Raw genomic sequence first — 14,517 nt, 5'->3', positions numbered from 1 at the left:
TAAATGTTCTTATTTGTCTGGTGAGTAATCTTACCTGTCTGGGCTTGTGAGGATACCTGGCTTAATGTTCTCAAAGCTTTTTACAGTACTGTTGCTGTGGCTCCAGGAGTTTCCAGGAACTACTGGGGGCAGTGTGGTACTCCAGGGAGGAGAGCTGGACTCTTTTTCCCAAAGACTACGCAGAAAACAGAAAGATGTGATCCTTCGTGATTTGAAATCGGCTCTACTTCAGCCTCCAAATGTTGTTGGTGGATGAAAGGTATGTTGTTGCCAAAGCCATTAGGCCTGTTTGCCTGAGGCAGCTGGGGTCAGTTCCCATTTCTGGGGTTAAGCTGTTTTTGTTTCTGTGAAATTTCTTCCATCAAAAGCTACTCTTTTTTCTTTCTTTCTTTCTTTTTTGCTTGCTAGTAGGAAATCTCTTGCCATTTTTGTGCACTTAGCAGTAGCCTTCCTGGTCCTGATTCTGTTGACAGCTTGGGACTCAAAAATTGAGCTTCAATTTCTTTTTGGTTCAGTGGTTTCCTCTGTGTTCTTCCTTGAGTTTTCAGGGGTTCTCAGCTCACTGTTTTCCCCAGAAGAGTTTGCAGGTGAAGCTTCGTTTCTTTTCTCTTCATTCTTCTGAGGTAAGTGAGAGTAAGGAAGATTGTCAGTCTCAAATTTGGGTCTTACGGCTTTCTGTTTCTAGCTTTGATCATAGGAGCGTAAACTTTACTATGTTGCAGACATTAGGTTATATCATTGTGAGTTACTTTAGGAAGCTGTAGTCAGCAAAATCTATAGCAGAAAAGCTGGTGTTTTTTTCTCCCCTTCATTATAATAACAGTCACTAGAATTTTTTAGTTTTATATGTTCAAAGCATTTTGGAAAGTTGTTAGCTTATTTGTGATATACCCTGTAGTGGTCTTCCTTACACAGAGTTTATATATAAAAAACGCCCTGGGGAGTGTATGAGAAAAAGATAGATATGAGAAAAAGAGGTTACATTGCTTGTTTATCTCTTGGTAAATTTGGGCTGACAACCTTTTACAGGTACTTGATTCACTATTGTCTCTTAGCCTAACTTTCTAGAGGCAGGCCAGTTGTATTTTAGAGTATTTATAATTCTGAACATAAATGCTGTGCATGTCTACAGTACAGGTGCAGGTTCTATTAACATTTTATTTCTGGTCTTTGGCTGCTTATAAAGGGGCTGTGTATAATTTTGATTGTATAGGTCTTGATTCCATCAAATTATTTGCTTTTAGTTCGTCGGGTGATTAATTAGAGGTACTCTCTGATTCTGCTTCATAGCCACTGTAGTTTCCTTTGCACTTTCTCTTAGAGCTGCATGTGCCGGACTTCTTTGTGTGAAGTCCCATTTATTGTTTATTCTGATTACTGTTGGTTCCTAACTTGGCTTTTACTTAGAAAAGTTGTAATCCTGCCTTGAACTTTTTGCGACTCGTAAGATACTCCAAGGATATTATTCCTTTAAGGTAGAAAGAGAGGGTGTTATTACTTTCAGTTTTTATATGTAGAGTGTGATTTGTTCAAGATTATATAACACCTCAGTGGTAGGAATCAATCATTGAAGCTTCTTACCTATTAGTCTTATCTTTCCCCATTAAATCACATCACTTTTATATCCAGCACTCTCAAGCTCAGAAGATACAATGTCCCATATTCCCAACCTTGCTCTCAGAAAATCCACTGCTTCTGTATTTTGTTCTAAATATGCTGTGTTTCAAATATGAGTATAAAGAAGCATTGTTATATGAGTATAAAAAGTACAAAAGACTCCTGTCATCTCTGTATATGTATTTTTTTAGGTTTAGCCCCCCTCCCCCTTAGTAGTGGTAGGGATGGATTTGCCCTGTTCATATTCTGTTGCCTGGCCTTGTCTTGATTAATGACATGTACATAATGAAATGACTTGTTGAGATTAGTTAATGGTACAAAGTTTTCTCTTTTTGGAGATATTTGACTCGTAGAAATTGAATTTATTACCTCGAACCAACAGCACTACCTATAACTAACCACTTTTTTTTCACCTAGGTGTTGCTATTTATGAGAGTTTGGTGTTTGTTTTGGGCTTTCCTCACAGTTGGATATAAATACACACACATATTCATTCTCTTCTATGTTAGGCTCTTCTATGTTAGGCACTAAAGTAGGTACTGGACTAGGACAGACATGATTTTTGCCCTCACAGAGCTTATAGTCTAGTGAGGAAGATAGAGTCCTAACAAGGCATTACGTACACTGGGTATTAGGTAGTAGTGTTTTAGTTATCTGTTGCTGTACAGAAACCACCTCTGATGTGTGTTTTTTTTTTCCAAAACTGGCAAGCATTTCTCCAATTCTCAGCAGACACTGACCAGGTGTCCGACAAATTTAACTCAGTTCTGACGCTCTCTACCTGGATATAGCATCTGATCCCACAGGTTTAAGGGCTCAGTCCCAAAAAACTGCACCCCCTCAACTTTAGACGCTGATTGCAAGTCCAGGTTGTAACCTGTGCTTCTGATTGATGGGCTATAGGTGGTAGGTTCCCACAACCCCCTTTTTGGGTTGGACTAATTTGATAGAGTGGCTCACAGAACTCAAATATTTACTTATATTTACCAGTTTATTATAAAGGATTCAGATGAACAGCCAGATGAAGAAGTACATAGGGCAAGATCTGGAAGAGTCCCAAGCACAGGAGCCTCTGTCCCTGTGGAACTGGGGTGCATCACCCTCCTGGGCTGTGAATGTGTTCACCAGCCTGGAAACTCATCAGATCTTGTACAGTAGTATGTATGTATGTATGTATGTGTGTGTGTATGTATTTTTTATATCCATTTGTTTACTCATTTGGTTGCACTGGGTCTCAGTTGCGGGAGGTGGGCTCCTTAGTTGTGGCTCGCCAGCTCCTTAGTTGCGGCATGCGGGCTCCTTAGTCGTGGCATGCAAACTCTTAGTTGTGGCATGCATGTGGTATCTAGTTCCCCGAGCAGGGATTGAACCCGGGTCCCCTGCACTGGGAGCGAGGAGTCCCAACCACTGCGCTACCAGGGAAGTCCCTTCAATAGTTTTTATAGCGCTTAATCTGCAGGCCCATCTATCCCCTTTCCTGTCCCAGAGGTCAGTGGGTGAGACTGAAAGTTCCAATCTTCTAATCACTTGGTCTTTCTGGTGACCAGCCCCATCCTGAGGCTTTCTAGGGGTACCTCCCTAAGTCACCTGTTAGCATAAGTTTAAAAGAGACTCCTTATGAATGACAAAAGACTTCTATCACTCAAGAAATTTCAAGGGTTTTAGGAGCTCTGTGCCAAAAATGGGGACTAAGACCAAATATGTATTTCTTATTATAAATCACAGTATCACACCACCTCCATATTTGTGGCTTGAGACAATGATGTGTTTCTCACGATCCTGTGGGTTAGGAATTTGGGCAGGGTTTGTCTGGTTCGTTCTTCTGCCCTGTGTCGCATCAGTTGGGGTCACTCATTTGTCTGCTTTCAGCTGGTGGCTGGGCTGGGTTAGACAGGGCATCAGGGTTTCAACTCATTGGTCTGGCACCTTCAATGTGGCCTCTCCTAGTAGTGTCTTATCATCCAGGTCTCTCTATATGGTCTCTGTCTCCAGTGGGACATCCTGAATTTCCTTGCAGCCTGGTGGTTGGCTTCCAAGAGTGAAAGTGGATGCTGTCAGTCGTGGAACTGGCACATTATCGCTCCTGCCATATTCTGTGGTCAGAGCAAGTCACAGGGTCAGCCCAGATTCAGGGAGAGAAAAATATGTTCTTATCTCTTGATGGGCAGAGCAGCATGGGAGTAGGGTAGAAGGAATTGATGGAGACTGTCCTTGGAGAGAACCTATCACAGACAGGTAGACTAAGTTAGTTGTGGAGAATCCTAACTCTAGTAATGCACGGAGGTCACTAGCATATGTGTCTGCCATGTGGATGAGAAAGGGCTGGTATGAGGCTCTACATTGAAGACTCCCCTTTTTCTTTCCTCAGGTGTGTTGATGTCATATTTCATGTTTGACAAAGGGGTATGCACAGACATGACAGAGTATGTTCAGTTACATTCTTTGTTGACCGTGTTTTTTGAGATTTATGTTCTATCCTGGTTGCCATACAAAAGTAAATTCCTGTGGCATCTATCTCTGTTTCCTAATAGGTAATTTTTTTATTTGGATGGAGTTGGTAGGTTTGTAGGGTAAACACATAGTAGCTGAATTTCATGATATAGTCTTATTTGGCACTTTATCAAATTCAGAGTATTTATGGTCAAAGGTTTTGAAGTCCCCTTTTCTCGCAAAAACTATGTAAATAAGTTGCTGTAAAGGAAGGAATGAGAATTTTTTTCATTTTTCCTCAGCATTTTTTTTTTCTGGCCGCACCGTGGGGCTTATGGGATCTTAGATCCCCCACCAGGGATTGAACCCATGCCCTTGGCAGTGAAAGCGCAGGGACCTAACCACTGGACTGCCAGGGAATTCCCCTCAGCATCATTCTTTAATTTCTTGACCTTTGAGGAAATGAACATTAAAAATAGAAAGCAAGCTGATATCCAGTTGATATGGTAAGACAGTGAAACATTGATTGAGGCCTAATACATGTGAGACTAGTACATGAAATAGGGGAGAGACCACATAGGAGAATTTATCTCAGGCATTAGGGAGTTTTCTGTTGTAATGAAGTATGTAGACTCTGGAGCCAGACTGCCTGGGTTTGGATTCTGAATCCAGCACCGACAGTGTGACTTGTTCTCTTAGGGCCTTATGTACCTGAGGATTGTAAATGAGTTACTTTATGTAAAGTGCTAAGAACAATGGGAATGAAAAGGACTATGAAAGTGTTAGTTATTATTATTTTAACCATTATCTCGAGATTTTATTATTTTTTTTAAAGGTTACAGTGGTAAGATTTTTTTTTTTTTATATGAAATGGTTTGGAGACCTTTGCAGTGGACAGTCTCATTTTGCCTAGAAGAATTTGTCTTTAATTAGTCTGATTGTTTATAGGACTTTGTGGCCTTAAATATTTTTTTCTCATTAGATTCTGTAATTCTTCATTATAGAATGAAGGTATTATTTTGGTACAAGCACTGGAATTATATAGTAGCAAGCACTTTTCATTTGGTAAGTCTTTTAATCCCTGTGGTAATCCTATCATATACATACTGTCTTTTACGATGATGAAACTGGAGTACAGGGAGGTTAAGTAACTGTTCCAAGAAACCATGTACCAAGAAACCTTCATGTACCAAGAAAATGACAGAGCTGGGATTCAATTGCCAGTCTGATTTCAGGACCCATATATCACTATACTATACTATCTCTTATTTAGAAATTATGGATGAAAAAATTAAACAAACATTACTTAAAGTTTCTCTATCTGGACTTAAACCACAATTAGCAGTTTGGTATATCCTAGGATATCCTTTAGTACTCTGCATACAGTAGATACACCACTCAGGTAATAGTTGAAGTTCTTATGCTTCCAGGTGTGTTTGCTTTCAGAGTTTGTTACCTGATAACAGTTCTAGATTTGTGATGCTTTGCCCCAAATTCCCTGCTCCCCTCCAAGTTCAGTCTACTCTAGGAGTCAGGCAAGAGCTATATAGAGGCAGGGATGGTTGCTGCTGTGGTGCTTACATTTTTGGACTCGGATCATATATGGTGTCATTTGAAGTGTCCTGAAATGCCCTGTAGAAAGTCCTATTAATGAAAACCGAGCTGCCAGTTGTAGAAAACCCTGTGTATTTCCACCCACATGGAGTTTCTAAAGAGTACTGGGCCACTTTTAGGCCTCTAATTAAAGGCCTGACATTTTGTAGTTAATTTTCCAGTTGTTGGGAGAACTCTACTTATGCAGGTGATCCTAGGTTTAGTATTTAAAGGTTTTTTTTTTTTTTTCTTTTAAAGAGTTAACCCTCAGGACTTCCCTGGCGGTCTATCAGTTAAGACTCCGTGCTTCTAGTACAGGGGGAGCGGGTTTGATCCCTGGTTGGGGAACTAAGATCCCGCATGCCACGTAGTGCGGCCAAACAAAGAAAAAGCAAAAACAACAAAAAAAGAGTTAACCTTGGGTTGAATCCTGTATGTTATTTTGGGATATATGTTGGTATTACATGGCTGATTTGACTCTTAGACTTTGCCTACATGGGCATAGTGAAGTGAAGAGAGATGCAGTTACTCAAATAAATGAGATCATTGGACTGTATTTTAACAGTGCTTCCAGGCCTAATAACTTTCTGATTCATACCCCTGGAATGCTATTGGTAGGGAGGATTTGGGGTGTGAATTATTAGCCAGGTTTTCCAGATATAGCTCTAAGTTGTTGGTTCTGTTTTTTAATTCACTTTTTATGTAGAGGTAGCCCAGATCTCATTTAATTATTTTTGCTACACAAATGAGTGCGGTACTTTCCCTGAGTACTTTTTATTTTGTTGTCTGGTAACAGCCTTTGAAATGTTTCTTAGGAATCTGCTACCTTGGAAATTGTGGCATCTCAGGTCTCAGAGGTTTTAATTGGCCATATTGTTTGGTGAGGGAAACCGTGGTGAACCCCAAAGAGGATTCAATAATAATGACAACAATAACAGCAGTGGTCTTAATGCTCCACCACACTTTTCTTATTGGAGCCTCACAACAACTTGATGAGGCAGATATTGCAATTCCAATTTACAAAGGGGGCAGAAAAGTCTCAAAGAGGTTAAATAACTTGTCCAAAGTCATATTGCTTGAAGCTGGAGTGAAATTGCTAGCATAAGGTGATCAAATTGCAAGGAGAACCTGTAAGTCTGACTTTAGTTTCCACTGGGCTGTGCATAATCTCTAGGTGACTTTTATTAGTGCTCGTTAAATATAATTTTGTCCTAGAATTAAGCAGAGAAAACCTTCCAAGGTGGTTATCTTCCCATCTTCCCATCTTTTTAGAGTGATCATCATATTATGGGGGGTGGTGGTTAGAAATGGGGTGGAATAACAAATAATATTTGTGTTATGTACATATCCCAGTCGTGCCCTTTTGGTTGTACGTGCACGAGGCTTTTGGTGATTGAGGATTGATTCCGGGGGCCTGTGAAATGGTATCACAAAGACTCTTCTTGGCACCCTTTGTCCCGATCTGGTTTAAGGGACAGATTGGGAAACTTGTTTCTTCCTCCTTTTTAAAAAGAGAAATGAAAAACACACTTGACTGGCACTTCCTCCTCAGCAACAGGCCTGCCTGACTGCAGTTTGATTTAGCTCCTTTTGTTCTTTATGGAGAACAAAGTGAAATTTCTTCTCAGGTGGCTGTAAGGAGTGTATCAGGAGAAGACCCCTTATCCTTTTAAAGAAACAGAGCAAATATTTTTTCTTCAGACAAAAGAGAGACTGTGCAGTTGTTTTAGTTCCTTTGACTTCTTGCCATCAGTCAGACTTTCTCTTGTTTGAACTGTTGGTGTGTTTAGGTCTCTGGGAATTGGTAGACAAGCTCTTCAGTAATCCTGAGCTTTAGTTTTTGAATTTTCTTGATAACTGGTATTTGTAGCAGCTCTTCCCTCGTCTTTCTGATTCCTGTAGGAACTTCAGACTGCATCACAGTTTTCTGAATCATCCAATGTTTGTGACCTATATTTTCTTCCTCTTGAGTTACACGATGTCAGAAGGTCAGACTTTTTTTAGGAATTGGACTGCTGCTGTGTTCACCACATGTTATAAGATTATAAATGGTTTAAAAGTACTTTTAATGTTGCACTATAGGGCAAGGAACCCTCAAAACTCATTTCTGCTGAAATTCTCTATATTAGGTAAAAGAATGATTGGCTCTAAAAAAAATTATAAGCTCAGTTAAGGTTTAAGGTGAATGGATGGGAACTGTATTTCAGATTTGTGGCAGTTTCACTTCCAGACTTTTGGTCTTTAAACCATGAGTTATCAGGGTCACCAAGGAGATTATTTCTTTCCAGTTAGTTCATCCTTAGTTTATGCAGGAGGTTGGCCTGCACTGTGTTGACATATTCATTGTGTACATAGTATTTATATTGTAGCTACTGGGGGATGAGAGCTGTACTACAAGGATACAGGCTAGAGTGTTCCTCAATCAATCCTTAGGGAACTTTGTGCTGTATGCGACTAGGAACTTGGAATTATGTTTTTCTGTAGAATCTTTCTCGCTTTTTAAATTTTAATATTCAGGGAGAAAACTCATTTCAGCATAGGCGATAAGTATTTTTCCTTCTGTATTTGGATGCATCTAGTTGTGTACTTTTTAGATTGCAGCCTTTCGTGAAGTGTAAAGAGCTGATTATTGTTTGACTTTTTACAATAAGCATTTATTACTTTTTAAATTGAAAAAATGAAAAGAACACTGCCTTTTCTGTTGATTGTCACCTATAATTCTGCCACCCAAAGAGAACCATGGTTAAAACTTTTTATATTTCTCTTCTGTCATTGTTTTTTTTTATGATTTTAAAAATTTTATTTATTTATTTTTGGCTGCATTGGGTCTTCGTTGCTGCGCATGGGCTTTCTCTAGTTGCAGTGAGTGGGGGCTACTCTTCGTTGCAGTATGCGGGCTTCTCATTGCGGTGGCTTCTCTTGTTGTGGAGCATGGGCTCTAGGCGCACGGGCTTCAGTAGTTGTGGCATGTGGGCTCAGTAGTTGTGGCTCACGGGCTCTAGAGCGCAGACTCAGTAGTTGTGACACATGGGCTTGGTTGCTCCGCAGCATGTTGGATCTTCCCAAACCAGGGCTTGAACCCGTGTCCCCTGCATTGGCAGGTGGATTATTAATCACTGTGCCACCAGGGAAGTGCCTCTATCATTATTCGTAAAGATTAAAAAAAAATAAAATTTGGATCATACTGTATATATAATTTTCTATTCTGCTTTTTTCACGTAACATGTATTTTTTCACATTATTAAATATTTTAAAAATAAATTTTGAATAGGTAATTTCAAAAATAAAAATGACATAAAACAAAAACACTGAGAAGTCTAGCTTCTGTCTTTGTCTCCATTTACCTTGTCCCTTCAGTTCCTAATAAGTGACCATTAATTTCTCCTCTTTTTCAAAAGTTAGCCTTACTATATATGTTGTTTTGCTCCTTGCTTTTTCCTCCTCTGAACAATGTATCTTGGAGATCTCTTGCTGTTAGTACCCATAGAATTTTCCTTACGGTAGATTAGTCATTTAGTCCCCTTTAGAGACTTGGGTTGTGCCCAATTTTTGCTATTACAAACAATAAGAAGTAGTAATTAAAGGGAAAAAAATTAAGCATTTACTCTGCTTCAGTTATTAAGGGAAAGTTCTTTCCAGAAGAATGCCAGCTAATAAATGTAGAAATAATGATGGAATTGGAAAATCAACGTATTCCAGCCCCCAAATGAAATAATTTAAAAAGGAATCATCAGTGACTGCTAAATGATTAAGCAAAAGGTTGAAGAGGAACAGCATATTCACATGGTGCCGAACGTTAGCCACAGATCAGTAGTTGTAAAGGGGGAAATATACCTTTATAAAGAGAGCTCTGGCTGTTACAGACTCAACCAAGTGATCATGTTTTGCCAGATGATCATGTAATTTACCAGGTCTCACTAAATGGAACAGTCTGAGAATATGATGTGCTGCATTATGAGATGAGGTACATAGGCAGCATCACCTGAGAAGCATTTTTGCCCAAGCCTCTTAACCTAAATCTAGTCAGTGTTTACAGGAAGTATTAGGGATAGAGATGCAAGTTAAATGGCACTGTGAGGAAATAATCAGACAAAACTAGGATGTAACTGTCAACTGCAAGTCAACAAGTCAACTCTCCTGGTCTTTTTAAAAAGCTTGTGTTGTAAACAACCAAACAAGCATAAACAGAACCAACCAAAATAAAACTTGGAGGCCATTCTAGAGTAAAAGAGACTAAAGAGACATAACATCCAAATTCGTTGCTTGAACCTTGATTGGGTTCTGGATTTTTTTTTTTTTTTTTTTTTGCGGTACACGGGCCTCTCACCGTTGTGGCCTCTCCCGTTGTGGAGCACAGTCTCTGGACGCGCAGGCTCGGCGGCCATGGCTCACGGGCCCAGCCGCTCCACGGCATGTGGAATCTTCCCGGACCGCGGCACGAACCCGTGTCCCCTGCATCGGCAGGCGGACTTTCAACCACTGCGCCACCAGGGAAGCCCTGGATTTTTTTTTAAGACACTTTTTGGTGTATTTGGTGTATTAAAGGCACAAATGATAATGCGTGTGATAATGGTATTGTGGTTATGAAGTTACATGTCTTCATTCTTAGATGCACAGTGAGGTATATAGGATTAGAGTATCTCAATGCCTGCTGAAATGGTTCGCAGGAAAATTAAAACAACCCTTATATATCTCTATCCATAGAGATAAATGAGGCAAATTTGACAATATATTAGCAATTCTTGAGTCTAAGTGGTGAGTAGTTGGTATTTATTCTACTGTTTTCAACTTTTCTGTATATTTGAATTTTTTCAAAATATAGTTGAAGAAACAGTGTTGCAATGAATGAGGTTTATATACGTATTCTTTTCAAATGTCATTTCATTGGGCTGCATATTCCATTGTTTGGAGGGACCACAATTCTTTAATTGTTGCACATGTGTATATTTTGCTGCTATTTGACATTTTAGTAGAATTTGTGTTTATTTTGTGACAGTTTTATACAGTTAAGGCTTGCAGTGGATGAGAAAAAGGAATTGAAATTTTTTCTTCTCTTTCCTCTGTCCTCTATTCTGGAACTTGAGTGGGGAAGAGAAAAAGAGAATGAGAAAGGTACCTCTAAGTGATTCTGTGCACTTGCTTTTAGGTAGGAGATAGAGTTGAAGCTGCTGCATAAGAACCATACCTTAAGTAATAGCCTTTTAAAATCGGTTACGTGTCCTTTAGTTTGGAGGCTGCCCAAGTGATAAGGAGGACTACTAGCAACTAGGGAAGCAGCTTGGCACAGAGCGGGGAGTGCAGATTTTTTTTTTTTTGGCTGTGCTGTGTGCCATGCAGGATTTTAATTCCCGGACCAGGGATTGACCCTGTGACCCCTGCTTTGGAAGCACGGAGTCCTAACCACTGGACTGCCAGGGAAGTCCCCAGAGTGCAGATATTGTGTTGTGATTTGTTTTGTTTTTGACAGAGTTTTAGACCTTTTGGTTAGTAAAAGAGTTTTTACTGCCTGATAAAAAGAATAACTCCTTTAGACAATGGTCTCTTCTTTAGATATAAGGCTGAGCTATGGAGGATATGGGAGGAATTTAAGGATGAAATATTCTTGGAAGAAAAGTTCTGGGAGAAGGGTGTTTTCTGAGAAGATGTCGTTAAATATGAAAAGAACAGTACTTTCCTCTTTGAGCTAGAATCATATTTGCAGTGGGAACCTTCTCTGACTGCAGAATAGATGTTCTTTGACATTAATGTCTATACCTTAGATTTCCATGAAGGCAACTTACAAGGACCTGAATGGCCTCATTTTAGCTGCTTCAGCGTGTAGAGCTATTGCTCGCTCCTTCTCTTCCCGGGCCTGGTGTGACAGTGGCTACTGAGGACCATGAAGGTTGTTCCAGAGAAGAATGCTGTCCGGATACTCTGGGGGCGAGAACGGGGCACTCGGACCTTTGGAGCTCAGCGACTTCTGCAGGAGCTGGTGGAAGATAAAACCCGGTGGATGAAATGGGAGGGCAAGGTGAGAAAAATGGGTGTTTTTCACATAGGAGTTGTAGGGGTGACAGTAGAATGGGGCCTTAGAATGGGTTAATGACATAGAGTTGGGGTATAATTTATTTTGTGTAGGAGAATTGATATATCTAACTTGGTTTTTTGTGGGGGGAGGTTTTAATAAATTTGGAAGCATAATGGGCTAGAAATATCATTTTTCTTTAGAGCTAGATATTTTTCCTGAAGGTAATTTAGATTTATCTCTCTCAATTTGTAGCTTGATCATTGTCTCCAGTTTTTAAGCTTACACTGTAAATACTAGTCTAGAATGGTTTGGTGCTTTTGAGATAGAGTGAGCCATAGTTTATAAATAATGTATTTTAACTTTTGTTTGTTTATTTCTCAGAGAGTAGAACTGCCGGATAGTCCACGCTCTACCTTTTTATTGGCCTTCAGCCCAGACAGGTACCACCAAGTCCTTACCTAAACTTTACCTGAGACTTGTGACAGCATTGCTTTCTGTGTATTTGGCCTAGCTTGATCTTCCAAGACAAATCCCTAAAGGCTCTTTTTTTTTTTTTTTTTTTAAATTTATTTATTTATTTTTGTCTGTGTTGGGTCTTCTTCGCTGCGCGCGGACTTTCTCTAGTTGTGGCGAGCGGGGGCTACTCTTGGTTACGGTGCGCAGGCTTCTCATTGAGGTGGCTTCTCTCGTTGCAGAACACGGGCTCTAGGCGCGCGGGCTTCAGTAGTTATGGCTCGTGGGCTCTAGAGCGCACTCAGTAGTTGTGGCACATGGGCTTAGTTGCTCCGTGGCATGTGGGATCTTCCTGGACCAGGGCTTGAACCCGTGTCCCCTGCATTGGCAGGCGAATTCTTAACCACTGCGCCACCAGGGAAGCCCCCTAAAGGCTCTTTGAAGCACTGAATGAACAGAGCTTTGCCAGTGTTATCAGAAAGGGAAAGAAAGTAGATGAGCAGTGCTAACCATAGAAATAATGGGCATAAGCAAAGGAATCTATGAACGTCGAGGATCAGAACTTGGAAAGTTTCTCAGTAAGAATCCTTTGCCTGTGTGGTATAGGCCACCAATAGTGTGATAGTTTTCCCTGCTGGAAAGAATATTCTCTGAAGGGGTTATGTGTCTTCTGGGGACAGAATGGAGAAGCCGAAAGCTTTTAAAGATGAGAATGTTTCTGTTGTTTGTAATGCCCAAGTTGTAGTATTTATCATGTTGGGATGGGGAATAAGTATCAATTTTCATTTTTGTCCAAAGCTGATAAAGTTTGTTACCCTCCCACATGCTTCACATTTACTTCCTCCTCTTTGATTCCCTAGGACTCTCTTGGCCTCCACCCATGTAAACCATAATATCTATATCACGGAGGTGAAGACAGGCAAGTGTGTTCACTCTCTGATTGGACACCGCCGCACTCCATGGTGTGTCACTTTTCATCCCACCATCTCAGGCCTTATTGCTTCTGGCTGCCTAGATGGGGAGGTTAGGATTTGGGATTTACACGTAAGTGTTTCCTTTTCTTTGGTATTCTAAATGCAGAGACTTGTTTACCCTTGGGTTCTTAACTCTGGAGGAGAGACTAGCCAGGTTCTTAGGACTATATCTGAGTACTTACTCAGTAATCATTGCCTACTTACTGATAGGGAGTCTAGCCGACAGCCCTCCGTTCTAAGATGACACCCTATTTAACTGTCTGCCCATTGTGACATAGTACAGGACACTCTAAGACGTCTTCAGGATGGATTTCTCTTGTTTTAGATCAAGGATTGTACTGTATTCTGATGATGATCATCAAAGCAACGTGCTCCTTGTCCTGGTGACTGGCTAATGGGTTGTTGTGCACCATGTCATGCACCAAGCTTGAGTTTTCACAGGCTACAGAAACAGGAGCTGTGCGGGTGCTCATTGCTTATGGATTGTAAATGACAAAACTGAGCTGACAGTAATGTTTTTCTGATAAAGTTGTGACACTGCCAGATCACTGGTTTTGTACGTCGTTTTCAGAGGACATACTTAAAGTAGGCCCTACAAGTAGTCGTTTTATGTTAAATGGACCCTTTTTTTTTTTTTTGAAATTGACATCTCAGTCTGCTGGCAGCTTGTAACCTAAGAATGTTTGGGATTTGTTCATTCATAGGGTGGCAGTGAAAGCTGGTTCACAGATAGCAACAATGCCATTGCCTCCCTGGCTTTCCACCCTACGGCTCAGCTCCTGCTGATTGCTACTGCCAATGAGATCCACTTCTGGGATTGGAGTCGACGGGAGCCCTTTGCTGTGGTGAAGACAGCTAGTGAGATGGAACGGGTCCGGTGAGTGCTCTGCCCACCAGCAATGTCTGGCGTAGGATTAACATGGCAGAGAGCATTCACCCGTGCTTTCACCTCAGGAGACAGATTATTATCTCCGTATTATCCCTGCTCAGGGCAGGGTGTTATCCCTATGGCTCTTCCTGCTTTTTAAGCATCTGGCTAATCAGCTAGGAAGCAGTTCATATTGTTCATTTCAGCTGTTCCATATTGGCCTCATCTTCTGGTCTCTGTAGACTATGGCTGTTAGAATCTTTTTTAGGTTCAAAGCTATCTGGTTTGGTATAAAGCTTTTTTTTTTTTTTTTTTAATAATCCTGAAAGGTATTCAGGTGGTGGGTAGCTTGGTGGCTAAGTTGCTCATCCCTGGTTTTCTGGAAATGGAAAGTGGAGGTGTAGATATGTATCCAATCTGCTAGTAGATATTTACATATTTAGCTTTCAAAATCAGCGCACATAGTGCCTGAATTATAGTTGATGCATTGTTTTCCTTTGGTCCTCTTGGTATCGCAGTTGGATATTAGCTAATTTTCTAGCCTCAGCTATGTCACTTGATGCTGAGACTGT

General features: G+C 40.5%; 1 protein-coding gene across 5 annotated transcripts in view; it reads left to right on the top strand.

Moving 5' to 3' along the window:
• Positions 1-14,517, top strand: part of AMBRA1 (autophagy and beclin 1 regulator 1) — a 175,674-nt gene that overhangs the window by 18,016 nt on the left and 143,141 nt on the right. For all 5 annotated transcript variants that reach the window (XM_082659585.1, XM_082659583.1, XM_082659582.1 and 2 more), the window contains exons 2-5: positions 11,400-11,653; positions 12,032-12,090; positions 12,964-13,147; positions 13,782-13,954. In XM_082659585.1, coding sequence (XP_082515711.1) covers positions 11,519-11,653; positions 12,032-12,090; positions 12,964-13,147; positions 13,782-13,954 — 551 coding nt within the window. In that variant the 5' untranslated portion in view covers positions 11,400-11,518. The remainder of the gene's footprint in view (positions 1-11,399; positions 11,654-12,031; positions 12,091-12,963; positions 13,148-13,781; positions 13,955-14,517) is intronic.

The sequence above is a fragment of the Grampus griseus genome, assembly GCF_964374135.1.
Source record: "Grampus griseus genome assembly, chromosome: 8".
Taxonomy (NCBI): Eukaryota; Metazoa; Chordata; class Mammalia; order Artiodactyla; family Delphinidae; genus Grampus; species Grampus griseus.
The sequence above is the reverse complement of the archived record's forward strand: the minus strand, read 5'-3'. Positions and strand labels throughout refer to the sequence as shown.